Source organism: Dioscorea cayenensis, unplaced genomic scaffold (genome assembly GCF_009730915.1).
Source record: "Dioscorea cayenensis subsp. rotundata cultivar TDr96_F1 unplaced genomic scaffold, TDr96_F1_v2_PseudoChromosome.rev07_lg8_w22 25.fasta BLBR01000432.1, whole genome shotgun sequence".
NCBI lineage: Eukaryota > Viridiplantae > Streptophyta > Magnoliopsida > Dioscoreales > Dioscoreaceae > Dioscorea > Dioscorea cayenensis.
Window position 1 is genome coordinate 43,797 of NW_024086823.1, and position 19,784 is coordinate 63,580.

General features: G+C 42.0%; 3 protein-coding genes across 3 annotated transcripts; 2 read left to right on the forward strand and 1 right to left on the reverse strand.

Moving 5' to 3' along the window:
- The first annotated feature begins 17 nt into the window (after nt 1-17).
- On the forward strand, nt 18-3,860 carry LOC120254389 (TPR repeat-containing thioredoxin TTL4-like). Its single transcript, XM_039262494.1, is given in 10 exon segments — nt 18-1,485; nt 1,487-1,641; nt 1,721-1,775; nt 1,777-1,917; nt 2,019-2,191; nt 2,326-2,632; nt 2,634-2,660; nt 2,765-2,975; nt 3,072-3,178; nt 3,373-3,860. Coding segments are annotated over 10 exon segments (1,965 nt in total). The 5' UTR covers nt 18-852; the 3' UTR covers nt 3,529-3,860.
- A 3,040-nt stretch (nt 3,861-6,900) lies between these two features.
- LOC120254380 (arogenate dehydratase 3, chloroplastic-like) lies at nt 6,901-8,139 on the forward strand. The gene has a single exon (XM_039262483.1). It carries the CDS (start codon nt 6,901-6,903, stop codon nt 8,137-8,139), a length of 1,239 nt encoding a protein of 412 aa, XP_039118417.1.
- A 3,812-nt stretch (nt 8,140-11,951) lies between these two features.
- LOC120254375 (anaphase-promoting complex subunit 13) lies at nt 11,952-19,771 on the reverse strand. Its single transcript, XM_039262480.1, has 4 exons — nt 19,624-19,771; nt 19,491-19,544; nt 18,724-18,801; nt 11,952-12,265 (listed from the first exon to the last, which is right to left on the reverse strand). The coding sequence occupies exons 1-3, from the start codon at nt 19,700-19,702 to the stop codon at nt 18,740-18,742; spliced, it is 195 nt and encodes a 64-aa protein (XP_039118414.1). The 5' UTR covers nt 19,703-19,771; the 3' UTR covers nt 11,952-12,265; nt 18,724-18,739.
- Nucleotides 19,772-19,784: the final 13 nt, after the last annotated feature.

Genomic DNA, 19,784 nt, shown 5'->3' on the forward strand with positions numbered 1-19,784 from the left:
ATAATAATAATTTGTGAGGCAAAGGTGCTGCTGGTTTCCCCCACACGGAAGTGCCAATAATATATGGATGTTTTGGTGTTGCGTGGCAAATGGCTTATATTAGGCAAGCAAGCAAATAGGTTGACATGCCAAATGGTTTATATAGTTATATTATTAGCCGTTTGGCCTTTGAAATCTAGAGATCCGTATCTCTCCCGCGTCCGCTTTTCCCGCCCCTTTCTCTCTCTCTCTCTCTCTCTTCGCCACCTCCATTGCCCTTGCCCTCTCTTTCCCCTCAACCAACAAACAACCCTTCTCCTTTTGTCTCTTCTCTTCTCTTGATCCCATCTCTTATTTTCAGTTTTCCATTATACTTGACCTCATCTCTCTCTGTTTTTTTATTTTTTTTTTAACTCTCCCAATATATAGGAGCATTAGGAAAGAAGAAAAACAATAAGAACAGTGTGAGTGTTGGTGGGGAGGGGTGTTGATGCTTAGAGCTATTTAAATTCAGATGAGGAGGAAGAAGGGTCAGTTCAATGAGCATGATATGCTAGCTGCATATGCCTAATTGATCTATTGATGCTGCATATGGATTCTTCAGAAAAACGTGCAAGGAGAAGGAGGTGACGAGTCACCGCCACCGCCATCATCATCATCATCTTCTTTTTTTCTTATCTGGACGTCAGTGCTGCTGAGGACACACGCTGGAGGGGAGGAAGATGGCGGACCAAGGCGAGGAGAAAAAATCTTCTGGCTGCGGCCTCCTAGTCCTCTACTACACCATCTTCCGTCGCCAGCCCTCCTCCACTGCTCCTGCTCCCCGCCGTTCTTCCTCCACCAGCTCCATCCCCAATACCAACACCAACACCAATGCCCATGCCCATGCCGACCTCTCTCCTTCCAACTCCAAGCGTCGCCGCGCTGGTTCTGACGAGGTCACCCTGCTCAGCCACGTCAAGCCACCCGACCTGCCCAACGGTCCCTCCCAAATCCGCTCTAAACAAGATGCTCACCCCACATGCCACTGCCACTTGCTATCAGAAACCTATTGTCAGGAAACAACCACCCTCCAATGAGTTGTCTGTCAAGACGGTGCCCGGACCAGGACCCCTCAAGCGCCTGCAGAGCAATGGACTCACAGCCGAGCTTGAGAGCATGATCCACGATCACCAGCGGACCAAGGGGAGCAGCACTCTGGTCCGGGCTTCGTCCGGCAACGTCATGCTTTACGGCAACTTGGGTAACATCCGGGCACCTGGTGCTGTCACCACCAATCATCACCTGTCAAAGGCCGCCGCCGCAGCAGCAGAGACAAGAGAGAATGCAAATAATGACAATGCTGTGAGCAACAGCAGCAGTAGCACAGCTATAGAACCCGTGATGTCCATGTGCAGAGCATTGTCGAGGAGATTGGACCCGGAGGAGCTGAAGGAGATGGGCAATGATGAGTATAGCAAGGGCAGATACCCCGAGGCCATTGCTCTCTATGATCGTGCCATCTCCATCAGACCCTCAGGTGGCCTCTTATCACAGTAACAAGGCTGCAGCGCTCATGCGTCATGGGCTTCTCCTCGACGCCGTGGCTGAGTGCACTGAAGCTGTCAGGCTCGATCCTTGTTATTCCAGAGCACATCATCGTCTGGCCACTCTTCATCTCAGGTATCATCAATCCACAATTTGGTTTCAATCTCCCATTTGTTCACTGGACATTGCATCACATGGCATTACATTCCCCCAGACTGGGTGAAGCCGAGAAAGCAATCCGTTACTACAAGTTAGCCAAGGGTGAAACTAAAGGCCAATGATATTTCACAGGGGCAAGCTCTCCAAAGCCATCTCAACAAGTGCAATGAAGCACATAGGCTCAAGGACTGGCACACTGTTCTTAAAGAAGCAGAGGCGGCTGTCAACTCTGGTGCTGATGCTGCTCCACAGGTTTCATTTGTCTATCTCACCTCATCATTGTTATTATTCATTAGACACAAGCAGAGGCGTGATTAACATATGATTTTCATAATTGCAATCTCTTGAAAAAGGTATTTGCCTATCAAGCAGAGGCGCTCCTGATGACCCACAAGCAGGAAGAGGCGGATTCAACGTTGATCGATGCACCCAAATATGACATTGATGCGTCTACAAGCTTTTTCGGTCCTTGCACGAATGCATATGTACTCGCTGTACAAGCACAAGTCAATATTGCGGCGGGAAGGTTAGTGTAGAATTTACATGCAGAAATCATCTCATAGAAAGCTAAAGCTAAATTGCTGAATAGCACCTGATATAAATATAATCATATACACTGTACTGTTCCATTCCCTCTTTGATCATTCTGGGTCTTGGTAGGTTTGAGGATGCAGTTAAATTGGCTCAAAAGGCGGCGCGTCTTGACCCTAGCAGCAAGGATGCAAATGCAGCAGCCCAGAAGGCTCTTGCTGTGGCAAATGCTCGATCCAAAGGCAATGATCTGTTTAAGGCCTCCAAGTTTGGAGAAGCATGTATCGCATATGGAGAAGGCCTTGACCATGATGCGCACAATGCAATTCTGCTCTGCAACCGTGCTGCTTGCCGATCAAAATTGGGACAATGGGAGAAGGCCATTGAGGACTGCAATGCTGCTCTTAACATGCGGCCTTCTTACACCAAAGCTCGTTTTGAGGAGAGCTGACTGCAATTCCAAGGTTTCATTCACTTCATCCAGATGACCTTTTTTTCCCCCATTTATCTGCTCACTGAAATACAATGACTATGTCAAATTAAAATTAAATTACTACCCATGTTGCAGCTGGAAAGGTGGGCAGCATCAATAGAGGACTATGAGAATTTACTTGACCATGTACCAGGGGACGAGGAGATTAGCAAGGCCTTGACTGAGGCTCAAGCTAAGCTCAAGAAGCAACAAGAAGCAGCACTCAGTGGCATGATAAACTCCGGTGACTCTCATCTGATACGCATCACAGCAGAGGATCAATTCAGGCACATTATCATGTCATCTGGTAAAGCTCCCACTGTCTTCTCCAGTTTGTGATTCAATCACCATGCAACATTAGTTGAAAACATCATTAATTTGTGCATTAATTATCTTTCCACAGGGCTGTCTGTTACGCTCTTCTTCAGTAAACAAAGCGAAGCTTCAAATCCTTCATTGCCTTTGATGGAGCAACTCTGCAAGCAATACCCTTCAATAAATTTCCTCAAGGTTTAATTAGTTTCACACCTTTCTTTTTGAGTTTTTATTATTTTAATTAGAATATTGTGTAGATAATTAAAAGCAGCAAACTACTTGATATACAACAAATTAAGCAAAATAAAATGGCAGACACTAGCTACTACTTCTTGCGAAAGATTAATGCATGCATTTTGTGGTGACAAGTAGATAGATAACACATGCAGGTAGATGTGGAAGAGAACGCCTCCCTAAAAAAGTCAGAGAGTGTAACCTCAGTCCCCAGCTTCAATGTTTATAAGAAAGGTTCTATTATCAAAGGTGTTTCAGGGTCTGACCACCATCAGCTTGAGAGCACAGTCAGAAGTTTCACTACTAATTGAATTGAAGAGGCGAAAAGAGAAGAGCTAGAAGAGATGAGAGGAACAAATTAAAGATGGAAGAAAAACAACCCAATGCCCATGCATGATATATATATATATATATAGAGTATATATATAGGTGTTCCAAGGCTGAAGTTGAAAAGAGATCGGCAATTCCTTTTACATGAATCAATCATTAATGTTTGTGTTGATATAACACAAGACAAGGGACAATAACGTACACACAAGAGAGTGAACAGTGGTTGTCAAATGTATATATATTTGTACTGCTTCTCTTGCTAGCTACTTTGATCTGATCCAGCATGTGGAACCGGGTAAATCAACAAAATTAAATAGGATAATATATTAAGCAACTTCACGCTTATACATACACCTCTTATAATTATACGTAGAAGATGTATCACATACTTTAAATCCATATATTACTGTGCCATATATATATATATATTCATACATACATACATAACATATGGAGAACAAGTATGAAATTATTTTTTGGCAAAGTTATATAACTCCAGTCCTAGCTAGCCATGCAACAGTTGCCTCTTGTATATTCTGATTAGTGATTGCACTCCATCTCTTGCCATTTGAAATTAAATCTTCATAGTAAGTAATTAAGTGGGCTTGACTCTTCTTGCATGCATGAGAAGAATACTACGTACATGTAGTATAGTAAGAAGGTTAAAAATGCAAGGGGAGGACAGAGGATATTGGCCCTTGAATAAATAAATTAAGGCCCAAGTTGTGTTGTTCATAATTATATATGAGGTGTGTATTGTGTCATGCTGAGCTAATTAAATTAATGAGCACGTAAGCAGGCTTAGTCTTGACCTGGTTCCTTAACTTGGGATCAGGCAAGACAAGAAATTCTTCCAATCCTCCTTCCGCTTTCTTAATTTCCATTAATTTTTCTTCAGTATGCTCTTCCTCACCCACCAACCAAATCACCAACCTTCCCTCCCTAGTCCCTTCCATATGTATGCAGTGGTAGTTGGGTCATTGGCCTAATTTATAAATTCCCAAAGATGAATATATATATATATATATATATATTTGTCCAACTGCAAGTACGTAGTTAATTCGCAGTCATGTGTCCACGTTTTGATTATGTGACATCTCTTACAGTCTTTAATTTAATTTTTCCTCGATCGGTCCTCAAATTCCAAGCAACCCACCCCACATCCACAAATGCACTTGTCTTCTTTATCTAGCTTTGACCCCTTTAAATGCTTCATAAGGGATAAAATATCTTAAATATTTTATCATGCATCAACCCTTTTCTCTTCTTCTTCTTTTTCTTCTTTGATTTCTTGATCAGCTTGTTCAACCCACCAATCCAGTTACGGCGCCGTAACTTCGATTTTAATATAAAATGCTAGTAATTCGGCTATTTAATTACTTTCCCGTCAATTCTTAAATGGTTGATTCTTGAAGGCAAGACATGCATGCGTAGCCACTTTGAAGGAGTGCAGTGCACCAAAATTAAACAAGCCAACGAGGGGAACATATCATACATCATACGCTGTACGTTGTATGGCCAGGGCTCTGCAATATATATTTGACAACCATTTGGCTTGGCTTGTCTTGTCTTGTCTTGACCAACTTGATGAACGACACGCACCGATTGATCCTCGGCATTTGATACTATCCGTCCATCATGAAAAACGTTTCATTTCTTTATTATTATTATTATTATTATTATTATTATTATTATTATTATTATTATTATTATATATATATACATACACACGCATACTCCTCGTGGATTTTCCTTCCACAAGCTTAAATATTTGCTTGTATTAATCGTGCAAAAGCCCAGATCCAATGCATGTGATCCACGCATCTTTGTTATTGAATTCGAATGCACGTGTATCATGCATGATTGTTTATTATACTATTCCTCGGATCATCTGCATAAAGTCCCAGTACAAAATGAACATGTATTCTTGGCCAGGCTATTCATTATTAAGATCAGAGGAGCTAAGAGGCCCCGTTAAAGTGAATTTTTCAATGTTTTTAAAATGACAGACCCAATTTAATTTATATGAAATGGACAGTACTTTAATATATCTTTCTTAATATACACTACTCTATATTAATTAAACTATTACAAACAAATCAATTAATTAAACTTGCATGCAGGCATGGGTAAAAAATAACTTTTTATTTAAAAAAATGGTATATGATACAAACTGCACAAGTTGGCACTAGAAATAAAGAGGATGAATATAAGATACAAGAGCCATTAAATGCATTAAATGAATTATAATATGAGAGCGAGCTTTGCCTATAATTAATTATTAACTCATGGTGGTGAAGGTGATCAACAAATAAATGTTTTGTTTTCATAATTTCATGCTTTCATATTCCAGTAAACAGAAGATACATACTAAAACAGGAGATGATCCTAATAAATTGTAAATTTTTTTTAACAATAGAAAAAATAAAAAACCAAATTCATTAGAAAAAAAAGTAGGATCAGTCCGTGTGTCAACTGTCAAGAGCGGCATTCTTTCCTAGTAAGTGCCCTCACCAAACAAAGAAGGCAACAAAAACACGGAAAAATTCATTCAAAACCCACCCATTCAAAGGAATACATTATATACATGAAAACAAGACGACGAATAAAAAAAATCAGATTACCATAATAATAATAATAATAATAATAATAATAATAATAATAATAATCATGGGTCCAACATGATAAATTAGCCAATCCAACCCAAAAGGACGAAACTTAAATATTAATTAAGCAGGGTTGGGCCAGGCAGAGGAAGAGGTCAGAGCTTGCACAAGTAGTGCGTCTGAGTCCTCTCGGCTATCGGGATAAAACTAAAAGTGGGGTTAGCCCAGGCTGGTTCCGGGTCCGGCTTTTAGCAAAGAGGACCCTGGCGGGCCGGGCTCAAAAAACTGGCCCGTGGCCCCTCTAAATGGGACGGACCCGGACCCTGACCCTGACCCTGCTGAGTCGTCACCTAAAATTCTCGTGCTCATAAGACAAATTTATAATCATAATAATAATAACAATGACGAAAAAGAAAGAACGAAAGAAGGAAGGAAAGAATAGGAGACCAAGCAGGCACGTTCACACACAAGAGCGCACGGCACACGCGCGAACGCTCTCTTTCTCATGCCACCACCTACCACACCAACCACCCTCTACAGGGAAAACCTTCAAGCCTTCAACTCAGTTGCCTATTCATCATAATATATATACTCCTCCTGCCCCAACCCTTCTCTTTAGCCAGAGATCCTTAACAAAGATCTCTGGGCAAAATTAGAGAAATAATAATTCAGTAAAAAAAAAAGAAAGCTTTCTGATTGTTCATTAGCTAGGTAGTTTAACGAGCAAAAACAAGAAGCCATCCATTGATGGCCCTTAGGTTTTACCCTTCTGGATGCTTCCTGCCTGCTGTCTCTCCTTCATGCAAGAAGATGAGCAGCAGCAGCAGCAGCAGCAACTCCACCTCCTCTATTCCTATGACTTGTACTACTACTACTACTACTACTACATCCGTCAGGGCCCTCCGCACATCCTCTCCTTCCACCTCGTCTCCTGATCTCTTCTCTAAATCCCCCATGCGAACCGCAGAGGAGCTGGCCTCACTTCTCGGCCTCGAGATGGCCGTTGCCGGTCTCGAGCGCCTTTTCAGGGAGTCTGATCCCCCGGTCTCCCCCGGTCACCACGGCCGTCCCGTCCGCGTAGCCTACCAGGGTGTCCGCGGCTCCTACTGCCAGGAGGCCGCCACCATGGCCTTTCCCCCTTCCTTCCTCGCCTCCGAGGCCTTTCCTTGTGTTAACATGGAGGATGCCTTCTCTGCTCTTGAGGACCGTACCGCCGACCGCGCCGTCGTCCCCGCCGAGAACTCCCTCGACGGCCCCATCGATCGCAACCTTGATCTCCTCCTCCGTCACCCAGCCGTACGGATCGTTGGAGAGCTTATCCTCCCTGTCAACCACTGCCTGCTTTCCCTCCCGGGCGTTCAGAGATCCGGTCTCCGCCGTGTTGTCAGCCACCCACAGGCCCTATCCCACTGCGCGGAGGGACTCCGAGCTCTGGGCGTGGAGGTCGAGGAGGTTTCCAACGCTGCCGAAGCCGCCCAATTCGTGGCCGAGAACCGGATCGCCGACACCGCCGTCATCGGGAGCGAGATCGCGGCCAGCGAGTTCGGGCTCCAAGTACTGGAACGCAACTTCCAGGACAGGAGGGCCGGTAACTATAACCGCTTCCTCCAGTTGGGTATGGGCCTGGGCTCAAAGACATGCTCGCCGCCACCAAGATCCAGCGGTGGGGCCCATAAAACCACGGTGGCCTTTTCTCTGGAAAGAGGTGTATCCGATCTATTCCAGGCCATGTGGGCCTTCGAGAGCCGAGGAGTTAGGGTGACCCGCGTCCAGCACCGCCCGAACCGGTCGAACCCGGTCAGGCTTGTGCAAAGGGACGGGGTGGTCGGCGCCACAAGATACTTTGACTATGTCTTCATTGTAGACGTGGAGGGTAGCGACTCGCATGTTGGCGTCCAAGCCGCGATCAATCAGCTGCGAGCCATCGCCGGTTTCGTCCGTGTGCTTGGATCCTATGTTTCTGCATGCGTCGGAACTTCAAGTTAAAAACCGAGAATGAAAACCAGTACTACCACAGGCACATAGGTCCCCTGCCTACTCAAGTAAACCAAAAAACACAAGAGAAGAAAAAAGAAAAAGGGTGCCGTGATGTCTAACTATAATAAGGAGATCCTCATTAATTGTATATATAACTCTACTATAGTTGTTTTTTCCTTTTCTTTTGCTTTACACTCAACAATTGAATTAAATTGAATTGATCTAAAAATTCAAATAACAATTGTCCTATTTCAATCTGTATCACCTTTTGAGTTTCATTTCTGGAAAAAATATATTAATGGATGAATAAATATTAACAAAAGCCCATCTCTAACGATCACAGAGGAAAAACATCAGCAAACTAGGGTTACACACAAAAATCAGTTCCCCTATTATATATGGATAGGCACATAAGAGTTTTTCATATTCCACACAAGGATTACATTCACTATTAGGAATGGAATTCATCATAGCTTATTGATCCTACATATGATAGACATTCAAGGTTAAGCTATCACCAACAAAACCTTCATTTTCTTTTCTTATTTTTTACTTGCTTGTCTATTCCCTTGTCTTACATGAAAAGGAAATAAAGGAAAATAAAATAAAATATTGAAAGCTCAACGCTTGAAGGCTGACAGGCCACCTACAAGCCGGCCCCTTACAATATTCCCCAGGGCATCCATCCAACTATTAAAACAAACAAAACAATTCTTGCTACGGTAATACCCAGGAAACAATCTGTACACGGTTTTGCTATGCTTAAGTCGTCCTAATAAAATTTGTGTTTATTTCCAGAAACCAGATTTAATATCCAGCACAATTCACAGCCTGCTTCCGGAGGCGCTTACATGTAGTCTTATACCTCAAGGAAAAATATTTTAAAATCAGTAACAGGGGGCAAAAACAAGGAAATGATAAATTCAACACTTTCGGTAGGTAAGGAAAGCAAAAGGTATACACGATGCAAGAAATGATGTGGTCTACCATAACAATAATAATAATAATAATAATAATAATAATAATAATAATAATAATAATAATAATAGAGAATAAAAGCAGGAGGCTGAGAGTCTTACCAAATAAAAGAATTTTTTATCCCAGGGATAACCCAGCAGCTTTCTTCTAGACTCAAGACAATTACCACACTGTACCTGCGAGCGATATCATACTTCCGGAGAAGTACTTGTAAATTCTCAACAAGGTATGGAGAAATTTCTGGAGATGCATACAAATTGCTGAATGTCAACTTGACATTTTAGTTACCATAAATCCAATTGGGTCCTATAACAATGGATGTACATATTGATTTGATAAGTGGAGTTACAATCAGTTGCCACGACAGCAGATTTAGATATTTTTAAGACCAACGGCCTCAGGGCAGAAATCAAGTAACAACTCAGTTAAACTTTCTAAAGAAACAAAAGCACCATTCTAAATTGAAATGAATCTACCATCTCAAATTTTGTCCCAATATTTGCACTACATAACATAAAAAATACCAGACACATAATAACTGGAGCCTGACACAACATTGCATAATTAGAAACTAAAATGTTTCTGGTCGCGTACAGGAAGTCACAAGACCAACAAACTCCACTTAAATGGGAAATTTCACTGCAACACAGACAATGGCATTATGGAAGAAATCAATGCTTTCACACACCTAAAAGATACAGAGTTTCAACCAGAAAAGGACTTTTTTCTTCCTAGGATTGCAAGTGATTGTGCAAAATCCTTGCCCAAACCCATACCTTGATCTAGATCTGGCACGAAAACATTGGACCAAAATTTTTTTTTCTGAAATTAAAATCAGAACTGATGCATTTTGCAGGCCAAAAATATGCACGGGGCAAAACAAGTTATTTGATATATAACTACAGCAATGTGACACAAGGAATTTAGACTAACAAAGACTAAAGGAGGCCTATCCAATTTAAAATTAAATGAAACCTCTAATACTCAGACGAGATTGTTAAATGCTTGGTTAATCAATTTTACTTGATCATATGTAACTGACAACTCTTTAAGGATGGGTGAGACTCTCATCTATACAACATCATAGCAGGCAGATAAACCATGAAAATAATAATATCAAGAAAATAAAACTCATTTATTTTAGCATGTGCACAGATAAGGGATTAGCACATGATGCCAACAACACTGTTATTAAGGAATGCTACTAATCTTCATTACATAATTTTCCCTCTTCAGCCATCAATTCACAGCAGGGTTTGATTTGGTTGGCCTGACTGGAAGATGGAACAGATAGAATGAAAAAAGGGAAAAAAAAATGGTCCAAAGCAAAAAGATATTAATAGCAACTTCAGCCAATCCAACTGAGTCACAACTGACCTATTGCAGGTATTTCATAGACTTCTAATGCAACAGTTCTTTGGCTTTTTAGGCATCCATCTATCAAATAAACTCTTCTTTCCTGCTGAATGACCTAATGCCCTCATTGATGGATAGACTGAAGAAAAAGAAAACCATCTGATTCTCAGGAACTCCCACAGTAGCATTTAAATTGAATAAATTCAGTTAGAGACACAACCAGCAGAAGTAGAGATTACATCTCATCCTTTTATGGCTGGAGGCAACAATTTCCCAAGGGGAAAGATATAACACTTTGACAAGCCAAGCATAAGTATTTCAGTTGGTCAAGAGTACCCAGTACAATAGGCAACAAGACATGAGTTAAAGTTAAACAAATTCACAATGACAAATGACCGAAGGGTTACTCTTTATTTGATCCCATCAAGATATCTCAAATAACACATCCTTATTGCAATTAAATCAATTTGGATAATCTAAAATTTGTACTTCCAAGTTCCACATACAGTCCTTCAATCGGAAACCAAAAAAATGAAGACAAAAACAAGAAATTCTGATAAAAAAATATGAGTAACATAATATAGTAGTCAGGGAGGAAATTCCTCAAATTGGGATACTTGATGTGATTCCTCGCTAGTAAGCCAAGCATAGCAAGGACAAGGCTATTAATACTAGATGGGACATAAATCACAATTTCTGCTAGGGTCCATCTAAACACAGCTCTCAAGCAAACTTTATGATTATTCCTATCAAGTTCAGTTTTCTTGAGAAAACTTCATCTCTAAAATAATAAATTAAATAGTAACATCACCAATATGACATTATGGTTGAAGATTCAGTCACTAAGTGGAAAATCAGCAATCACCATTCCTACAACTTATAATATCGAAATATATGTGTAATCAGCAATCTCATTACTTAATTTGACATGGTGCCTACCTATAACATTACATTAGGTCACAAGGAATAAAAAAAATCCAGCATAAAAACAAAAATGTGCACATTAGCACAAAGGCAAATTCTTGTAAAGTCAAATCAAGCTTTGATGTGATGTAGCATATCTTGTAATATTCAGCTCAAGGACTTCCGGGCCAACATTAAGCCTTTATCCTTTTAGTTCCCTGTTCGGTTCTTTCAGATTTTTCCTTGTATCCATAACACCATTTCTTAAAAACTGTTCCATGAACATGTTTTAGGAGTGCACAAGTATCACAAGTATCTGTACATACTTTTCGTAGAAGTGATGTTCATAGCACAATCATCAGAAGTGGAGGAAGTCTATACTGTAACAAGTAACCAGCTCGTGAGCTTTGATTAGGTCTGATAAAATATATTGACGATCATGGCAATAAAATATTCTTGATGTATTATCAATACCTACCAAGTTGCATGACTAGGTAGACAAGAATAAAGTACTCTTTAAGTTGGATATTATCTAGAAGTTAAAAGAACTAAAAAATACCATAATGAGATCATCAAAATCATACTTAGAAGAAGGAATGATAAAAAACTTCTATCTGTGCCTGTATCATGGAGGTCATTTATTAGGTCACAAACCATATGATACCATCTCACATAAACAACCAAGTTGGATTTCCTAAATTTTGATATTGAGCCAAAATAACATTTAACTTGATTGATAAAATTTTTAATTAAGCTTCAGTAAAAGAAGGACCAGTTTGATTTTCCAAATATTCAAAGAGTCCAGCAGTTGCCCGAAAGTCAGCGGTTGAAATACAAGACCAGCAAATAATGAATATGATCTCATAGACTTCTCCAGCCATGGAATACAATAGATACCCTACAAGATAAATAGTAAAGTTAAAAAAAACAAGTATGCAAGTATGCAAATGGCAGTGGAATCAGATAAGGTTGTTTTGACTTCAAAATAGGCAATAATTTAATTCAACAAGGCACCAACATACTGTGGTTAAAAGAATAGACAAAGTATCACCATAGTGACATATCATAGAGCATAGGTGGTAAGGTTGTTTATTGCAAACACATTTCTTCATTTCTGTTTTCAATACATTCATTCAGATCTCAATAAATATATATATATATAGCAAAAAATATAAAATATAAAATAAATAAATATATATATATATATATATAAATAACAAAGTTCTGTATTTATAGATCCATGTAAAATTCAGCTTTGTAACAAAGCTCAATAACTGCCCTCAAAATAGGAATAAGCTAGAAATCATGGACTCTGTAAATTTGGCACTTTTTATATAGATCAACAAAATGAGCAAAAGATCTTACCAAGTACAATGTCATTAACAGAATCACAAAGGAAACACAGGTGAGCAAAAAAAATCAGCTTAAAACAACTGAAAAAGGCTATAACACTCTCGACTCTAATGTCTAAAAAAAGTTTGCAGCAGAAGAATTTCATATGTGCCAATTCATTAAAGTGAAAGAAATTATTGCTCAGCATATCCAAGGAGCTGCTTCACAAAATTAACAACAATTGCTTTCATCAAACTAGATTCAAGCAATGGATTCTGACAACCTGTTGCAGGCAGGCCACTCAAGGGTGTAGTCAGGAGATCCATGAGAAGGAACCAAGGGACTCACAGTAACAAATTCAAGGACTTTGTTATGTGAGGGGTAATACAAGGATAATTAGTGATAATTGAATGAATGATTGTAATTTCTCAATAGATATAGTTTTACATTAGTATGATATGGAGGGAGAGTGTCCTGGCACATCAGGTGTTTGATGATATGCCAGGATGGAGAATTAGTTACAAATGATAGAGATTCCTTGTAACCAACTATATAAGGGGAGTGGTAATGAGAAGAAGGGCATCTTGGCCATATTTTCCATAATTCTCTCTTTTTCTATTCCCTATCTCCTCCTGCTTCTCTATCCCTTTCTTAGATCTCTTCCTCTCTTCCTCTATTCTTTCTCCTTCCAGAACTTCAGACCAGTAAATTCAGCATCAATTTGGTGCTTTCGTTGAGAGATTCCAGATGGCGGATGGAATGAAGACCAGAGCGAGAGCTATGGAGGAGCAACTGTCTTCGATGGCTGAGCAACTCGCTCGTTTCGATTCGGTATTTCCACAACTCGAGATGCTCTGTTCGACAGTCCAGCAACATTCGGAGACGTTCGAGGTGATGAAGAAGAGTCACGAGGAATCTGTCGATATTCTTAGAAGCTCTCGGGCTCGCCCAATGATAGCGGTGATGGCGGAGATGATGCTCGAAAGTTACGACAGATCGATAGACCCCCGATCTCTTCCCCACCCCTTCTGCCGTTACCGATCCATAATTCAGGTACCTCACAACACCAATTCTCATCCCACTTGTCATCTTCGGTGAGATGTCGACCTTTCTATGCCATCAACCCGATTACCCGGCAATCGAGGTTCCTTTCTTTTGCCGGAGAAAACATCCTTGGATGGTTATTTCGGATCAATCATTTCTTCACTTTCCACCAAATTCCGAAGATCAACGCCTCGACATCAGCGGCGTTCTATATGGTCAGGGTCCCTGCTCCGCGAGTGGTTCCAGCTGGCTCCATCCGACGGGTCGACTTACAAATTGAACGATTTTTGTTCGCAAAAATCGAGCTCCGATTTGGTCCGTCTTCATACATGAACCATGAGGGCGACCTCTTTAAGCTCAAACAGTCATCATCTCTTATGGCTTATTTGCAGGAATTTGAATGTCTGTCCACTAGGGTCACTGGTCTGAGCCAACAAAGTCTCTTAAATTGTTTCTTATCAGGACTACGTGAAGAGATCCAGAGTGAACTCTACTTACTGAAGCCCAGTGATCTTCATGACGCCGTCGGTATGGCGAAGCTGGTAGATGATAAGCTACGGGCAAGCAGATTTGGAGTGAATCGGGTCCCGTTCCATCGTCCTCATGTACCATTGCTTACACAGCAGGCTCATCAATCAGTAACTAACCCTCCACTCAACGCTGCGCACCCTTGCCTATCAAGCGTCTCACGACGACAGAAATGGCGGCCCGGCGAGAGAAGGGACTTTGTTATAATTGTGACGCCAAGTTCACCCCTGGTCACCGATGTAAACCAGCTCAATTCCTTTGTTTGCTAGTGGAGGAGGAGGATCCTTCGATGGAGGACGATCTGCTACTGGGAATCCCCATCTCCGGGAATCGCGATCGCGGAGGCGGAGGAATGGGAAGTACAAGGATCCACCCGATTCACCCGGGTATTTCATTCCATGCTCTTCATCGGGCAAGTGGTCCCATCGACCACAAGATCGCGGGATCGATCAACGCCAAGGAGTCATCGTTCTTATTGATGGAGGATCAACAAACAATTTTTGTGCAAACAAAAGTCGGCCAATCATCTTCACCGTTGTTAATCCACTTTCATACCTGCGAGTCACAGTAGGAAATGGGGATGCGGTTCCAAGTATGGGGTCGTGCTCGAAATCAAGTTACTGGTCGGTGAGACCACATTCACAGAGAGACTTGATTTTTACTTCCAATCTATAGTGCGGACATTGTTTTGGGGAGTGCAGATGGCTACGTCTAATTTGGACCGGTTATATTCGACTACACCGAGATGTACATGGAGTTTGATTATTTGGGCCAACGGGTCCGACTTGAGGGTTGGGCCGTTCATAATATGATGTGGCTAGACCCGCTTTTTTTCGTAAAAATCGGACCCAAACACATCACGCTTCTTCCAACTCACGCGTTGAACCAACTCACATGGACCCATTTCCTAAATTGGATCTAATGCCCCGTGCGCTTCCTCGATGGCCTAACAAAGATTCTCGAGAGAATGAAGATATCTTCACCGCCCGACCGCCTATCACGGCGAGGAAACACGATCACCGCATTCCTTTGATCTCCGGGATCCAACCCGGTGAGCGTTAAGCTCATGCCGATATCCACACTTTCGTAAGTCCGAAAATTGAGAAATCGATGGGGAGATGCTAGCAGAGGGGCATCATTAGACCGAGCACCGACCATTCTCATCGCGGTGCTCCTCATGGGAAGAAGAAAGATGGTACTTGGCGATTCTCGCGCCGACTACGAGCGCCCGAATCGACGTGACGGTGAAGGACCGCTTTTCCCATTCCCACGATGAAGGAGCTCCTTGATGAGGTGAATGGCGCCAGGTTTTCTCAAGCTAGATCTTCGGCCGGGTACCACCAAGTTAGAATTCATCCCCGAAGACGTAGAGAAGACAAAGATTCCGGACACACTAAGGCCACTACGAGTTTCTCGTGATGCTCGTTCGGATTGACAAACGCGCAGTCGACCTTTCAACTCCCTTATGAATTCAACATTCGTGCAAGTCCTCCGTGAAATTTGTCCTAATTTTTGATGACATTCTCGCTCAGCTCGGGATTGAATTCACATTTGCGGCACATTCGTGAGGTCTTTTCCGACTCACGACTTCACCGGCTCTTTGCTAAGGTTTCTAAATGTGAATTCAGTCGCACAACAATTGGCTATCTGGGCCATGTGATCTCCCGTGGAAGGAGTCAGAGATCCCGACAAGATTCGGGCCATCAAAGAGTGGCCAATTCCCGGGAAACATTAAAGGCGCTCGTGGGATTCCCGTGGGCTTTATGGTATTATCAAGATTTGTTGCTAATTACTCCAAATTAGCGAAAGCCTTTCGATGTAGCTTCTCGTAAAAGATGCCTTTGTCCAGTCACGTGACAAGAACTCGAGCTTTTCAGGAACTCCAGTATGCACTCACCCAAACACCAGTATTGCAATTACCCGATTTCACTCAGCCGTTTGTTGTACAAACGGATGCTTCTGGAACTGGAGTAGGAGCGATTTTTCTCCAAAATGGACATCCCATTGCATACTATAGTAAACAATTGACATCCAGACTCCAAGCAGATCAACCTATGCCGTGGAGATGTTTGCCATCACCGAGGCTGTGAAGAAATGGCGTCAATATCTACTGGGACGCCGGTTTACTATTCAAACAGATCACCAGAGCCTGCGCGCATTGATGCATCAGACAATTCAGACACCGGAGCAGCAAAGATGGCTTTGCAAGTTGGTGGGGTTTGATTTTGATATAGAATACAAGCCCGGCATTCTCAATGGCTCAGTGACGCGCCTCGCGAGTAGCTCGAGTATCCCGCCATGCTCTGTTCTCGAATCGCATCCCCAACCGATTCTATGGGATGCTATTCGACGAGCTTATAAAATCCCATCCGGATCACGGTGGCACTATTGAATCGATCACGAGTAATCCAGGAAACATCCTAACTTCCTGGTCGGGGAGGGCTTGTTGTTTTTAAAGGGAGGATTTGGGTTCGCCAATTCGACTCTTCAACCGCTCCTTGTTGCCGAGTTCCATTCACCCTACTGGTGGACATCGCAGAACACAGAGGACAAGCTACGTGTGGCGAGTATGTTTTTAGTCGGAACTCGCGAAAGACGGCGCGTAACTTTGTCTCCAAGTGTGTTGAAGTGTCGGGGGTCAAACCATTGAGCAGAGCACCTTACGGATTACTCGCAAACTTCACCGCCAATTCGAGGGAAAAATTTGGCACTCGGTGTCAATGGATTTTATCATCGGCTTACCTCCTTCGAGGAGGAAAACAGCGGGTCATGGTTGTTGTTGATCGGTTGTCTAAGCAGGGCATTTCTACGCATTGGGGCCGACTTTCACTGCGCCACAGGTTGCTGAGCTGTTGGTTCGGGATGTGATCAAATTACATGGTCCGCCGGCCCAAATTATCTCTGATCGAGATCCTATCTTCATGAGCAAGTTCTGGCGAGCGTTGTTTACACTCCAAGGAACGATGCTTGCCACAAGCAGCGCATACCATCCACAAACAGATGGCCAAACAGAGGTTTTAAATCGGTATCTAGAGGACTACTTGCGGTGTTTCACCTCCGATCACCCTCGACAATGGACCAAGTATTTACTTAATGGGCTGAGTGGCATTACAACTCATCATGGCATTCGAAAGAATCAAAATGACTCCGTATGAGGCGGTGTTTGGACGAAACACCTCCTTCATTGCAAGATTACTTTGGTCGAGCGTCCCTCGGTCTGCCGGTGGATGAGATTCTCTCGGAGCGACTCGGGATACTTTCGCTTTCGGGAGAATTTAAAAACGCAGCCTCAGCGCGGATGTGTAACCAAGCCAATGCCAAAAGGACGGATGTCCAATTTAACCAAGGTATTTGCGGGTGCTATTAAGGTTGCAACCATACCGCTGCACCTCCCTGAGGCGTAGTTCACATAAAGCGGCCAAGAGGTTCTATGGGCCATTTCAGATATCGAGAGATTGGCGCGATTGCATACAGAGTTCGACTTCCTCGATCCCACCAAGTTGCACAATGTATTTCATGTTTCCAAGTTGAAAAAGTTCATCGGGGATCCCAACACGATGATTCATCCGTTACCGGATGATTTTTATCGATCGACATCCATTGCGGATCCACGAATCAGTATTGAAGCAGGTGAGATTGTAAAATCTAGCGGGCATTCCGGGAGGTCTTAATCCAATGGAAGGGACAATCAGCCGACGATGCCACCTGGGAGGACAAAGACGATATTTGCTCGACTTTTCCAGGTTTCATCCTTGAGGACAAGGATGCTGAAAAAGAGGGGGCAATTGTTGCAGGCAGGCCACTCAAGGGTGTAGTCAGGAGATCCATGAGAAGGAACCAAGGGACTCACAGTAATAAATTCAAGGACTTTGTTATGTGAGGGGTAATACAAGGATAATTAGTGATAATTGAATGAATGATTGTAATTTCTCAATAGATATAGTTTTACATTAGTATGATATGGAGGGAGAGTGTCCTGGCACATCAGGTGTTTGATGATATGCCAGGCTGGAGAATTAGTTACAAATGATAGAGATTCCTTGTAACCAACTATATAAGGGGAGTGGTAATGAGAAGAAGGGCATCTTGGCCATATTTTCCATAATTCTCTCTTTTTCTATTCCCTATCTCCTCCTGCTTCTCTATCCCTTCCTTAGATCTCTTCCTCTCTTCCTCTGTTCTTTCTCCTTCCAGACTTCAGACCAGTAAATTCAGCATCACAACCCTCAAGTTCTTTAGTTTATTGTTAACATAAGTTCTTTAGTTTATTGTTAACATAAGTTTAGTACCACTAGACTACTAATCCACATTGCGCCATAGAGGCAATAAGTAAGAAAGTAACTTGGTTATATTTACGCACAAACATGATGAAAAGTCATTTCTCTTGCAAAAAAATTTCAATAGATGTACTCAGAACTTTCCGTGTGGCAGTGTCACCTGGTTATTTCTTACCTATAACATTGGAAGATCATTGGTTCTCTAATGCAAGATCACGCCATGCATCACCATCTACTGGTTGGCTTTCCTGATCTGGTAAACAGGAAACAAATAAAAAACTGTATAATAAAAAAAAAACCTAAGAACAAGAATTTTACCATGTCTGATGAATGTGACTGCTAATGAGGTAGTGTGAACTGACAGGGTTAATAGAAATAGAAAAGCTTCAAAACTACAAATAAATAAATAAATAAACATCAAGCAACTAGTGGTATAAAAAATTTGAGTGCTTATTTATAACATTTTTTGGGCAGAAACCGTGAATATTTTGCAGCCTAATTATTTTTGTTGTATAATAGTAGCTGAACTTAGGATTTGTGAGAATTGAGGAAAGTTTTTGCACATGCAATCATTCTTGCTTAAAATTGCAATGCAGATTTCAATCACGCCAGAAACAAAAGAAATGAATCACTAGGTTAAATTATCTTCATTTGGCAGAGCAAAACAAAACTGAAGTCTAAATTAGAGCAAGATTTGGGAGATCAACACGAATTCCTACATCAGCTAAAGGAACCCACCAAATAAAGAGTGATAGGTAAGTGCGTAAGTGGAGTAAACCATGCATAGGTTGCGGATGGATTCGCATCCTTAGTGAAAGCAAGGGTTGTTGATGCACAGTGTGTGTGTGTGTGTGTGTTATGGGTACTTGTGGATACGAGTAGGAGCAAGCGCAAAACAAAAGAAAGAAAGAAAGAAAGAAAGAAAGAGTGGGAAGGAATTACTTGCTTCCTCGGTATCTTCGGGTCTGGTGGCCATGGCGGTGGGCAGCGGGACATCTGGGCAAATTAAAGAGATAAAGATAATGGATGAATGGAGAATGATAATGAAGGATGAGATGGATACCGATACCGATACCGTCGTGGGGGAGGGTGTCTCTCATCCACTCGTCATCCAGGATGTCTATCAAGATGCCCAAGCTCAGCAGCTCCGCCATCCCCGATCGTCTTCTTCTTCTTCTCTCTCCTCTCCTCTCCTCTCCTCTCCTGCCAAAAATGCCTAAATCCCATCCCCCCCCA